General features: G+C 40.2%; 1 protein-coding gene across 3 annotated transcripts in view; it reads left to right on the top strand.

Annotated features, from left to right (window-relative positions):
• The window catches only part of chm (CHM Rab escort protein), a 377,848-nt gene that overhangs the window by 330,159 nt on the left and 33,017 nt on the right, over positions 1 to 14,672 (top strand). For all 3 annotated transcript variants that reach the window (XM_060935797.1, XM_060935798.1, XM_060935799.1), the window contains one exon: positions 872 to 982. In XM_060935797.1, the coding sequence (XP_060791780.1) occupies positions 872 to 982 (111 nt within the window). The remainder of the gene's footprint in view (positions 1 to 871; positions 983 to 14,672) is intronic.

Genomic DNA, 14,672 nt, shown 5'->3' on the forward strand with positions numbered 1-14,672 from the left:
CAGGACACCTCATCACTCTCCCCCTCATCCCCTCCAATAACTACTCACCCACAGCCAGGAACTCGCAGCTCCCTGCAAACCCTCTCATAACCCAGCCCTACCTCATCATCCAGGTATAGTGCGAGTTCTTCAGACTTCAGAGGAGCAAAGCCAGTGGGCCTGATATCATCCCCAGGATGCTGAAAGTGTGTGCTCGACAACTGCCAGCTCCTCTATAGCGTCTCTTCAATCTCTTTCTGACACTAAAGAAGGTGCCCACACTCTGGAAGAACCTCCTGCATTGTTTCAGTGCCAAAGAAAGGTTGTCTCAGCGGTCTTAATGACTATAGACATGTGGCTCCGACATCACATGTCATGAAGACCTTTGAGAGACTGGTTCTAATACACATGAGGACCCAGCTTACGCTAAAATAACAATAAATTTGTCAATGTCCAAATATTTGTGGGCCTGACTGTAGATCACATACACACGGTTTCTTATATAGTGGTTTCTTCACTGTAATCCATATATGCAAAGATATGTTCTTCAAGACGCACACAAGCAGTATTCTACTATAAAACAGCAAACAAACAAAAAAAAATAAGAAAGTACCTTTAATGTAGTGCCTAAATCCTTGGCATTGTAATTGATGTATCCACTACTGACTACATTAAAATCTTTGAGACCTGTATTATTATTATTATTATTATTATTATTATTATTCATAGTAGTAGTAGTATTACTTGAAATTGTCTTGTAGGACTGACAATTATTTGATATTAACTCATTGGTTTATTTGTATGTTTTTTTTTTAATAATAAAAGTACATTTTTAAAAAAATCAATAAAATGAAGCTTATTTTATGAGCCTAATTGTAGGCTCTTTTAACAGATTTGGTCCACTTGACCTGCTCATCATCAGGCTCAGCCCATGAAGATCTGGCGCCTGTTGTTTCCAGACTCTTTCATGTACCCAGCAGCTGTACAGATGACTCTGTACAAGGTGAGATTGTCATCACATCTTGTTAGCATCCTGCATGACTGTCAACTCCAGAATTGTTGGTGTCCATGCAAAAAAAATGTTTAGAAACTACTTGGCTCTCCTCCAAAAAAGGTTTACAGAAGGTGGATGTGCAAACATACCCATGCACACTGAGGAGGATATATACAAACCTTTCACGAAGTGATCACTGCCAACTTGAGCATGCTTCAACTCTGCTCCCTTTGATTTCAGTGAGAGGTTCAAAAGCCACCTTTCTTGACATCTTTTTGTGAAGTCCTGTGTTCGTTCACCCTTTTTTATTAGTTCATGGGGAATCCTGAAGAATCTTTTCAGTTTCACGATTTGATCGAATCTACCAACCTAAAACAACACAAGTGTAAGGCATTTTTCATGCAAGCAATGCACCTTCTCCATACAAACGCTTTGTCAACTGAGCTTTGCTAGCCCACCAGCTAAAGTTTTGAATAACTAATGAGGCGGATGTGATGTCACATGAAACCCAGCAATAGGTTCGACACAAACAATAATTAAGATGAAAAAACAAAAATCTGGAGTGTGCATAGGTATTCACCCTCTTTCGTCTGAAACCCAAGCGCTGGTCCAACCAAGTAACTTCATAAGTCACATAATTAGGCTGATTAAACTCCACCTGTGTGCAAAGTGTCACATGATCTATTACATGATATCTGTATAAATCAACCTGTTCTGGAAGGACCCTGACTCTACAACACTACTAAGCAGGCAACATGAAAACCAAGGAGCACTTCAGACAGGTCAGAGACAAAGTTGTGGAGACATAGAGATCAGGGTTGGGTTATTAAAAAAAAATCCCAAACTTTAAATATCTCATGGAGCACCATTAAATCCATTATAGAAAAATGGAAAGAATATGGCACCACTACAAACCTGACAAGAGAAAGCTGCCCACCAAAACACTCAGACTGGGCAAAGATAGCATTAATCAGAGATATAACAAAGACACCAAAGATAACACTGAAGGAGCTGCAGAGATCCACAGTGGAGATGGGAGCATCTGTCCATAGGACCACTTTAAGCCGTACACTCCACAGAGCAGGGTTTTATGGAAGAGTGGCCGGAAAAAAAGCCATTGCTTAAGAAAAAAAAGAAAGAAAGAAAACACGTTTGAAGTTTGCCCAACAGCATGTGGCAGACTCCCCAAACACATGGAAGATGATTCTCTGGTCAGATGAAACTTAACACTTCCCATCACCCTGAGAACACACTACAGTGAAGCAGGGTGGTAGCAGCATCATGCTGTGGGGATGTTTTTCATCTGCAGGGACAGGAAAGCTGGTCAGGATTGAAGGAAAGATGGATGGCACCAAGTAAAGGGCAATTCTGGACGAAAACCTGTTTGAGTCGGCCAGAGGTTTGAGACCAGGATGAAGGTTCACATTCCAGCAGGACAGTGACCCTAAACATACTGCGAAAGCTACACTGGAGTGGTTTACAAATACAAAAGACTTTATTGGATTCCCAGATGGGATCTCCATATCCAATTTACAATATAAAGGAAAATAATATTTTATATATAATATTTACAATCCAAAAAAACCACTAAAATGACTCATAAATCAATAATAATAAACCTACAGTTAACTATGATTTATTGGTTAAAATACTGCCATAAATTCCAATATGCAAATATTAACTCGTAAGCCAATCACTCAGCAAGTGTTGTCTCAGCTGGTGCTTAAAAGAGGCTACTGTAGAGCAACTCTTATCTCATCGGGCAACGAGTTCCCGAATTTTACACCTCTGTAAGGAAACGAGTTCTGAGCTAGAGCAGTCCTGCACTTAGGGAGGTGCAACGAGTCCCTTTTTTTGAATTTTGAAATTTTTGAATTTGCTATCTCTTGTTGAACATGTTGCACAAATAGCTGGGTGCTAATCCATTAAGACACTTGTACATTTGCACGCCATCTCTGAGATGAAGACAATCCACCACAGGAAGAAGTTTCAACTGTTTGAGTGTTGGCTGAATGTGGTCAAATTTCCGCTTTCCTGAAAGAATGCGGGCAGCAAAGTTCTGGACTAACTGAAGTTTGGAGATGATATGCTTACTGGTACCAGCCCATATGGGGGAACAGTAAAACAGCTTGGAAAATACAAGTGTTTTAAAGGGAAACATTTAAATGTCCTTAAATGGTCTAGTCAAAGCTCAGATGTCAATCCAATATAGAATCTGTGGCATAACTTAAAGATTGCTGTACACCAACGCAGCCCATCTAAATTGAAGGAGTTGGAGCAGTTTTACTTTGAGGAATAGGCAAAAATCCCAGTGGCTAGATGTGCTAAGCTAATAGACATATACCCCAAGAGACTTGCAGCTGTAATTGCAGCAAAAGGTAGCTCTACAAAATATTGACTTTGGGGGGTGAAAACCTATGCACACTCCAGATTTCTTCCCCCCCCCATCATCTTTGTGTCACAATAAAAAACAATTTGCACCTTTAAAGTGGTAGGCATTTTGTGTAAATCAAATGGTGCTGACCCCCCAAAAATCCATTTTAATTCCAGCTTGTAATGCAGCAAAACAGGACAAACACCAAGGGGGATGAATACTTTTGCAAGACACTGTAAGAGGAGTAGTTAGGCAGAACAGATCAAAGAGGGCTAAGGATGCTCATTTGTGCTGTGTGGATATGTACATGCACAATACTGCTAGTCGGTGAATTTAAATAAATAAATAAAGCAGAACAACCCAAATTTATGATGCATAGGGATTATACTCTAGCTTCTCTAGGCAGCACGGTGGTATAAGTGGTTAGCACTGTCACCTCACAGCAAGAAGGTTCTGGGTTCAAGCCCAGCAGCCAGCAGGGGCCTTTCTGTGTGGACTTTGCATGTTCTCCCTGTGTCTGCGTGGGTTTCCTCCGGATGCCCCGGTTTCCCCCACAGTTCAAAGAGATTGCGGTTAGGTTCATATGGGATGGCCTTGAGCGAGGCACCTAACTCCCAACTGCTCCCCAGGCGCTGTTTAGCATGGCTGCCCACTGCTCTGGGTATGTGTGTGTGCTCATTGCTCACGTGTGTGCGCATGTGTGTGTTCACTGCTTCAGATGGGTTAAATGCAGAGAGGAATTTCACAAGCATGTGATGAATAAAGTTCTTCACAGTATTTCATATATAACAAACATATATATATCATATGATTAATTTTTCTATTGGTATTTTGTATTTTTCTTGATGAGTTTAGGGTAGCATTAAACCACCCTGACATCCATTATTTTTAGATAACAGCATGATCTGCCATGTGTTAGTTCCATACTCAACATACAGAATACATTAATAGACTTAAGAAAGAAGAATTCTTCTTCAATAAACAGTTAATGTTCAGTTCCCTTTTCATTTATTCTCTATTCAAAGGCACAATTGAGTCACACAGGTTGATAAGTGTGCACCAGACAGTAACAATTTTATCCAAAATAGTTTATCGTGCCTTAGTCGATTTATTTCCATTTCACATGCATGCAGCTATTGTAAAGTTCAGTCTGTGTGTTGTTTCAGGCTTAGCGCTTCTTGTCTTGTTTTCAGGCTTGGCTCCTCTCATTGTATTCTCTTTTAGCCACTCGTTCCTTTGTTGTTCTTGAATAATTTGCTTCTCTTCTTTAACCTTTCTCTTGATAGCGGGGAGACGGTAATACCTTTTATCTATTTGAATGATTTGAACAACCACAAACAGCGCAAAAATGAACCATATTGAAGACAGATTAACCCTTCCTTACACGAAAGATGGTGTCTGTCTGACCCCCAGGTGAAATCGTCATGTAATGTGTGACGTCATGCGCAAGGGGTCTATGACATTTCTCATATGAAATTGTGTGCATATAAAATTGTTCATTGTGCATCATATTTTGATGTGCTCACTTTCAGTGGAAAAACTTGAAACTTGTTTTAGCTATAGATTAACCACTTTTCCCAAAATGAGCAAATCACCAGGCCACTCTGGGCAGGAAAAGGAATATGCATCAGAACCTTCTGACATTTGTGTAATGACCACACTGACATTTTAGACTGACTGACACCTTTTTTTTCTCTGAAATTTTTCTTCCCTTTTTTCCTTTGGTGGGGGAAGAGCTTGTGACCTTAGAGGGTAATAACACTGACAGCTTAACACTTTCAACAAGACACATGCACCACACACATGTGCTCTTCTTATATTTACATTACATTACATTAATGGCATTTAGCAGACGCTCTTATCTAGAGCGACATACCCAGAGCAGCCTGGGGAGCAGTTGGGGGTTAGGTGCCTTGCTCAAGGGCACTTCAGCCATTCCCTGCTGGTCCAGGGAATTGAACCAGTGACTTTTTGGTCCCAAAGCTGCTTCTCTAACCATTAGGCCATGGCTTCCCCCAAATTATTTGACCAGATAATGACCTTGGTCTATGATTCCATTAAACTGCATGGAAACGGTGAAGCAACTGCACTGCAATGCAACTGCAGTGATATCCTAATGTAATAAATTATTGTTATTCACTTAGAAGCCTAAGTGAATAACAATAATTTATTACATTAGGATATCACTGAAGAAAATTGAGACACGTTTTGGGAAAGGAAATAGGTGTGTAAAGCTACATTTCAGCTGATATTATAGATACAAACCTCATTTCCAGAAAAGCTGGAATATTTTCCAAAATGCAGTGTAAAAAATAAATAAATAAGATTTATTAATTCATGCGAACCTTTATTTAACTGACAAAAGAAGAAAGAAAAGATTTTTCAATAGTTTTACTGACCAACTTAATTGTATTTTGTAAATATGAGTCAAGTTAGAATTTGATGCCTGAAACAAATTAAAAAAAAAAAGAAATTGGGACAGAGGCATTATTACTATTGTGTTACCGTTCCTTTTAATAACACTTTTTAATCATATGGGAACTGAGGATGAAAATTGTAGCAGTTTTACAGATGGAATTTTTGTCCATTCTTGCTTGATACAAGACTTCAGCTGCTCAACATGATGTGCTATGCATTCTCAATAGGAGACAGATCTGGCTTGGCAGCAGAGTCAGTCAAGCACATGCACTCTGTCTCTACGAAGCCATGTTGTAACCCATGCCGAATGAGGCCTGGCATTGTACTGCTGAAATAAGCATGGATTTCCCAGGAAGAAACGCCTTGATGGCAACATATGTCTCTCTCAAATCTCAATATACACGACTTCATGTCAATGGTACCTTCAAAACATGTACAACTGACACATGCCATCGATTAAATGTTGAAACTTTGTATTTAGGCAGGTCAGTTGGTTTTCTTTGATAAAGTTCTTGAACATTATGCCATTTGTGTTTGTCTCAGTATGATATGAAAATCTGTGGCTGCTGGATTTCCTAAGTTGGACATTTAAGTCACCACCGATGATTACAAAGTTGTGCTTTGGGATTTGCCTTACAACAGCGGTTAAGTTATAATAGAAATTTTCAACATCAGACTCATCATGAACATTAGTTGGGCTGTAGCAGGTGATTACTGTCAACTTGAGGTTACCTTTGAAGTTGCCAATCAGGATGTGAGGTGATATTTTCTCTCCTTTGATTAGTGCTTTATGAGCCCGTGGGCTGAGAAGAAAGCCCACGCCACCCACAGACGTTGCTGCATTATTCTTCCAGGCTGATGTTATGATAGCCCAGTTTCCTATGGCTTGTTCTTTAGTCTCCAAATCATTGTGACAGAATCTGTGTTCTTGTAAACAAACAATTTCATGTTTTGTGATTTTGGCAGATTGTATGAGTTCTGGAATTTTGGCTGCTTTTCTCAGAGTTTGAGCATTGAGAGTTCCAGTGATGTGTTTTCCCTTCATCAGTCTGTCATAGATGTTGTGATTGTCAATTTGGTTGGTCTCAGTAGCATACTTTTTGACTGTAATCTGAGCCACATTAACTGGATTAACAGCCTTGGTCACCCACACGATGAGCAATGTGGTATGAATTTGATTTTTGAACTTGTCATTGTTTGCTTTCACTCATGACTCCATACAAGTGTGAGCAATACTCTAAATTTAAAGCAGTTGTGTCTTGTTGAGATCAAGTTTTGGTACTACCTTCAGTTGCCTTGCCACTGGTAATATGAACCAGAAGCTGTACTATTGAGCATGTTTCACAGAACCATCCAACACCCTGCCATCCCATTGTCTTCAAGCAGGTTTCTAAGGGATACTCAGCAGTAGGTAGACTGCTGACCAAGGCTAAGGAGTTCTACCAACCTGGTAACATCCATATCTAAATACAAAGTTTCAGAAAAGACGTAATCAACTCTGGACTTGCTCAGGACCAAATAGTAGCAATTCTCAATTTGACTGTGATCAATTGAAAATGGAAGAATAGTGCAAAAAACTGTCAGGCCTTCTCATCTTTTCTAAGTGTGGAATCTGACCATCGAGTTGCATCAGCAAAATTATGTCCGAGTCTTCATGCCAACAGCTTCAGATCCAACAAAAATCCACCATATGACTGGTCCACCCTGAGAAAGAACACTGACATTTGGTAATAACTTTACCATCGCACTCAACAGATTTGCTGCTTTACAAGATGATGAGTCAACCACCCGAAATGACACCTATAATAATTTTATAGAAGCTTGCAAGGAAACCACCTCTATTACCATCCCATTAAACCCCAAAACTAAGAGGCGTGCTCCCTGGGAAACAGTAAAAATATGTAGAAAGAGAGAACTACAGCACAACTTCAAAACCCTACACCATCTCTAGAAAATGAAATCACTTTTAGCCAAGCAAAATCTACACTCCATGAGACTTACAAAAATGAGCAAATGGAATATCTTCAGAAGAAGATTGATATAATTAAGAATGCAAATGACAGCAGAAAATCAGCTACAGCTTGGAATACAATAAATGAGATCTGCAGAAGAAAGAAACCAAGAAAATCTAGACTGAAAGCTTGTAACCAAGATGAACATCTTGAACTTTGGAAGAACCACTTTAAAGACCTACTGGGAAAACCACGTGTAACCTCTGAAGGTACTGTCGACCGCATCGTCCCAAATGAATTGAACATGAAAAAAGGTACCATCTTCATGGACAAATTAGAAGATGCCCTGAAATGCACTCAAAATGGAAAAGCACCTCGACTTGATGGCATTCCAGCTGAGGTCTGGAAATTAGGAGAATTCAATGACACACTTTTAAAATTGTGCAATGCTGTTTACCAACAAAAGGCAATAGATAGCTGGATGCAGGGCTGCATCATACCAGCACCCAAAAAAGGAGATTTGGGCTTCACCAAGAACTATCGAGGAATCATGTTGACTGCTGTTGCTGGTAAAATTTACAACCTAATGCTACTGAAAAGGATACAACCTGAGCTAGAGAAAATCTTATGCAAAAAACAAAATAGCTTCTGTGTTCATAGAGAAAAATTAAAAGAAATATTGCTTGCTTCCAGATTACCAGGGGAAACAGTCAATGTCGTCATGTTGCTGTACTATAACACCAAGGCACATGTTCAATCAGTTGATGGTGACACGGATTTCTTTGAGATATCTGCAGGGGTTCTTCAAGGTGATACCCTGGCGCCATTCATCTCCATCATCTGCCTTGACTGTCCTTAGAAAGGCTCTTGATACCAACCACCACCAAGGATTTACACCTGAACAAAGGAGAAGCAGAAGACATCCAGCAAAGATCACAGATTCTGATTATGTTGATGATTTAGCAGTGATCAGCGACAATCTGAATGGTGTGATGACCCTCTTACATAGTGTAGAGAAAGCTGCAAACGAAATAGGACTTTAACGCCTCAAAAACTGAATACGTCTTTCAATCAAATGCATGATACAATTCTGCACTCTTTGAATGGTGAAGACACAAAATCAGGGACAATTTCAAATACTTGGGAAGTTTCATAGCTGAATCCAAGAAAGATATGCACTGCAAAAAATTATATATCTTAACAAGTGAAAATATCTTGAATAGTTGAAATGATCTAGTATTTCCTATTAGAAGAATACAAGACACCAATTCTGAGATTATTAAACCTAATTCTAGATTGCAACCAACTTATTCTAAGATGTCTTATCAACTAAAAATATCTGTCCATGCAGCAAGATAATTTCACTAGTATTAAGTAATTTTCTCCTCAAATTCAGTTTTCAGTTTTTTGCAGTGTGGAGTCTGAAATCGGAAAAGCTTGGTGAGCGCTGAATGGCCTTGATAAGGTATGAAGATCAAACCTTCCACAGAAGATGAAAAGGGACTTCTTCAGAGCAGGAGTTGAATCAGTTCTGGTATATGTTTCCATTACATGGACAATGACAAAATCAATGGAGAAATCAATAAATGGTGCATACACTAGAATGCTTCGCGCTGCACTCAACATATCATGGAAACAACACATCATGAATGGAGAACTTCCCCGAATTTCAGAAAACATCCAAAAATATGGACTGAGATTCGCAGGCTATTGTTGGCACAGCAAAGAGGAACTTGTAGCTGATGTGCTCTTATAGCAACCACCTCATGGGAGGCATGCCAGAGGAAGACCTACAAAAATGTACATTGACTTGAAGATACTGGACTCACATATGACGAACTCCAAATTGCCATGACCAACAGAGATGACTGGAAGACTTGTCAATGGATGCCGAGCAAAGTCCTCGTTGCAGTAGTAGTAAATATTGATTAAATGTTATGATAGTGTGACTGAATTGCTAAAAGATCTTAAATCTTCTTTTTTTCTGGCTTGTTTGTTGTTATGCCATGTAGAACAAGCATGCATAGGCCAGTTGGGGAGAGGTTACTAGCACTTCACCCAATTTGCTTCTTTCTGTCATCTGGATCGTCCACCAGCTTCATATGCATGGCGTGAATCCACTGTGGTTTCCCTTTGACTTTTTTTTTTTTTTAGTCACTTAAATTTTTATTGACACATTTTTGCAACAATTAAAACAAACACAAGTAAACTAAACAGAAAGCTGCCTGGGGAGAGCACACTATTTTTGCAATCTTGTAGAATGGTATATCTTTCAATTATTATTCCAGTCCAGTATCAGCGCTTAGAGTCCTGTATAGGGTCCATTTTCCCCATTTCCTGTCCAGTTGTGCTCCCTGTAGCCTCAGTATGTGTGTCAGTTTTTCCATTAAAAAGGTTTCTTCCACAATTGTTATCCATTGATCTTTCGTCGGTGGTGTTTCCTTTCCCCAGTTCCTAGTGATGGCTTTCTTGCCTGCCACCAGTAGTATTTTGATCAGGTATCCATCATGAGTAATATCAGTCCCTGTGAGTTTACATAAATAAAGCACTAAACAAGTCTTAGGCACTCCATATCCTAATATTTGCTGTTGCTCCCTACATACCATCTCCCGGAATACATTTATTTTTTGACATTTCCAAAAGATGTGAGAGTGGTCTACATTAAAAGATCCACATCCTCACCAACATTTCTGATGGCTGTGCAGCTGCTTACTCTTCATTTTCAGTGTAATAAAAAAACAGATCAGATTCTTCCATGCAAACGCCCTCCAAATCTGTGAATTAGTAGATGAGTGATGTATCTTCCACATTTTGTGCCACTCCTCATCTGTAATTTCTACATTAAGTTCTTTCTTCCATTTCACCTTAATATATTTAGTTGAATGTTTGTTGTTAGTACTCAGTCCTTAATACAGTGATGAGATTATTCTTATGCTACTGTCCTGATATGCTTTAACTATGATTCGGATGACATCATTCACTCCCCCGGAAGAATCCAACTTGATCTCCTTTTTATAGTAGTCCCTTACTTGAAAGTATCTAAACAATTCGTATGAATCTAATTCAAAGCTTCTTCTGAGTTTTTCAAAACTCACCAGCTCCCCTTTGTTTTCTTACACACACCACGCAGTTATTCCTTTTTCTGCCCAACGTATAAATCTTTGATCATATTTTGCCGGATTAAAATTGCTGTCATAAGCTATCCATTTTAATACTTTTGCATCATTCTGAATCTTGTACTTTTTCAGTACTTTAAACCACAGATCTAATGTGTGTACTGTTATTGGATTCATATTAATTTTAAGTTCCTTATGTAACTGACTATCCCCGACCATATTTTGAATTGGAATTTGGTTTACTTCTTTTTCTATATCTTTCCATTTTGCTCTAAATTCTGACTTACACCAACAATATACAGGTCTCAGTTGAGCAGTGTAAAAATACTCCATCAGTTTCGGAAGACCCATACCACCTCTTTCTTTGGGGAGCTGGAGGGTTTTATATCTGACTCTGGGTTTTTTACCACCCCATACAAATCTAGAGATCATTCTATCCCATTCTACGAATTGGCCTTGGGGGACATCTATTGGCAGGGATTGGAATGCATATAGAAATCTGGGTATTATATTCAGTTTAACTATATCAATTCTTGAATTTAAATCCAGTGGTAATGTAGACCATCTTGTTATATATTTTTGTATTTCTTGTTTAAAATTTTTATAGTTAGCACTATACAGCTCAAAAAGGTTTTTAGTGACCATAACACCCAAATATTTAATTGCTTTTAAGTTCCAATTTAATTTGTATAATTCCTGGATCTTTCTTGATGGGTTATAGTTGAGTGCTAAAATCTGAGTTTTAGATACATTGATTTTATATCCTGAGAAATGTCCATACAGTTCTAGTAGCTTCATCAGATTAGGGAGCGATGTGTTTGGTTGCTCGAGGAAAGTTATTATGTCATCAGCAAAAAGCCCAATTTTATGCTCTACACCCTTAATTGTGACACCTTTAATCTATTTTGTCGAACTGCTTGAGCTAAAAGTTATATAAAGATTGCGAAGAGAATCGGCGACAGACAGCATCCTTTTCTGGTCGATCTCTGTAACAATATTTTGTCAGTCAAATTTCCATTAATTTTTATTCTAGCTGAAGGTTTTTGATACAATGTTTTAATCAGTTGTACAGATTTATTATTGAAACCAAATCATTCTACTACTTGATAGAGAAATTTCCAATTAACACAGTCGAATGCCTTTTCCGTGTCGATACTAACCAGTACAGTGCTTTGCTTCCCTTTTTGTGTTTGGCCAATTATTTGTAAAGTTCTTCGAATATTGTCTTGTGTTTGGCGACCTGATATGAACCCTGTTTGATCTTCATCTGTTATTTCTGCAATAAATGTATTTATTCTTTTGGAGATAATAGATGTATATATTTTATAATCTACAACCCCGATTCCAAAAAAGTTGGGACAAAGTACAAATTGTAAATAAAAACGGAATGCAATAATTTACAAATCTCAAAAACTGATACTGTATTCACAGTAGAACACAGACAACATATCAAATGTCGAAAGTGAGACATTTTGAAATTTCATGCCAAATATTGGCTCATTTGAAATTTCATGACAGCAACACATCTCAAAAAAGTTGGGACGGGGCAATAAGAGGCTGGAAAAGTTAAAGGTACAAAAAAGGAACAGCTGGAGGACCAAATTGCAACTCATTAGGTCAATTGGCAATAGGTCATTAACATGACTGGGTATAAAAAGAGCATCTTGGAGTGGCAGCGGCTCTCAGAAGTAAAGATGGGAAGAGGATCACCAATCCCCCTAATTCTGCGCCGACAAATAGTGGAGCAATATCAGAAAGGAGTTAGACAGTGTAAAATTGCAAAGAGTTTGAACATATCATTTACAGTGCATAATATAATCAAAAGATTCAGAGAATCTGGAAGAATCTCTGTGCGTAAGGATCAAGGCCGGAAAACCATACTGGGTGCCCGTGATCTTTGGGCCCTTAGACGGCACTGCATCACATACAGGCATGCTTCTGTATTGGAAATCACAAAATAGGCTCAGGAATATTTCCAGAGAACATTATCTGTGAACACAATTCACCATGCCATCCGCCGGTGCCAGCTAAAACTCTGTAGTTCAAAGAAGAAGCCGTATCTAAACATGATCCAGAAGCGCAGACGTCTTCTCTGGGCCAAGGCTCATTTAAAATGGACTGTGGCAAAGTGGAAAACTGTTCTGTGGTCAGACGAATCAAAATTTGAAGTTCTTTATGGAAATCAGGGACGCCATGTCATTCGGACTAAAGAGGAGAAGGACGACCCAAGTTGTTATCAGCGCTCAGTTCAGAAGCCTGCATCTCTGATGGTATGGGGTTGCATTAGTGCGTGTGGCATGGGCAGCTTACACATCTGGAAAGACACCATCAATGCTGAAAGGTATGGACCCTTTTCACGTGACGTCACGACAAACGCGGCCGCCATTTTGGACGTGTACTACCAGTAGTTTACCACAGCCAACATTGAGGAACGGCAGCAAAGAAAGTTTTTACTTTCAGCAAGACTTCCATCATGCCACTATATTGTTGTGCACCTGGATGTAGTAACCATCAACAAACAAGGCAAGGTTTATCATTTTATCGGATCCTGATGGAGAAGATGGATAGCGGCCATTAACAGATTGGCAGCCCTCGGCATACCAACGCTTGTGTAGTGACCACTTTGTTGGAGGTAAGACGAATAAAATTAGCCAGAAAAGGCATTACATTGCTGTTAACATTCTGTGGCAGCAAGTGTGTAACCAAATAGGCTAAAATAACCCATTGTAACCTCTTTGTTCTTCTGTAGTAGCTATTGTTGACTAGCTAATGTCAACAAGTAGCTGGTATGTTACTGTAGCAATGTTTACGTTCAGTCATTTGGATGACTGTTAAAACCTTTCAGTCTCAAGTTTTTCCTTTACTGTATTTACTAGTTTACTGTAATTATGATCCGGCAGCTATTTACACCGGATCCAGTATAAATAGCTGCCGGAGCCAACGTCCGAGGTTCCGGAGCGCGCTCCGGCTTGCTCTCCCTCAAATTAAGCAGCGCGCGCCGGCTTGCTCCCGGAGTGCTCCGGCCGAGGTTCCCCTCAAATTAAGCAGCGCGCGCCGGCTTGCTCCCGGAGTGCTCCGGCCGAGGTTGCCCTCAAATTAAGCAGCGCGCGCCGGCTTGCTCCCGAAGTGCTCCGGCCGAGGTTCCCCTCAAATTAAGCAGCGCGCGCCGGCTTGCTCCCGGAGTGCTCCGGCCGAGGTTCCGGAGCACACTCTGGCCGAGGTTCCCCTCAAATTAAGCAGCGCGCGCCGGCTTGCTCCCGGAGTGCTCCGGCCGAGGTTCCGGAGCACACTCTGGCCGAGGTTGCCCTCAAATTAAGCAGCGCGCTCCGGCTTGCTCCAGAGCAAGCCGGAGCGCGCTCCGGAACCTCGGCCGGAGCACTCCTGGAGCAAGCCGGAGCGTGCTCCGGAACCTCGGACGTTGGCGTGTATGTGTATGGCAATGGGTTTTTAACGACATAGGTATACAGATCATGTGGGCCGAAGTCAGGTAAAGACGAGGGCTTCGTGTACTTCTGTACGTCAGTGAACAATCCTGGTGGAAGCAAGTAAACGTCGTTCTCTAAGCCTGCTAACCTCAATTTTTGCAAATACCTCTCCCTCTGCTCGCCCTGTAAATGCTCTACGTCGCTGGATAGTGAAGGTGTTTTCTGCATCTCACTCCTTTTTCTTTTATGTTTTTCGTTTGTCGCCTTCCTCACATTCAAACTGATTCGAGCCGAAGTCCACTACATGTCCAAAATGGCGGTCGCGTTTACGAAGGTCACGTGACTGAAAAGGGTCTATATCCAGGTTCTAGAGCAACACATGCTCCCATCCAGACGACATCTCTTTCAGGGAAG

The sequence above is a fragment of the Neoarius graeffei genome, chromosome 12 (assembly GCF_027579695.1).
Source record: "Neoarius graeffei isolate fNeoGra1 chromosome 12, fNeoGra1.pri, whole genome shotgun sequence".
NCBI lineage: Eukaryota > Metazoa > Chordata > Actinopteri > Siluriformes > Ariidae > Neoarius > Neoarius graeffei.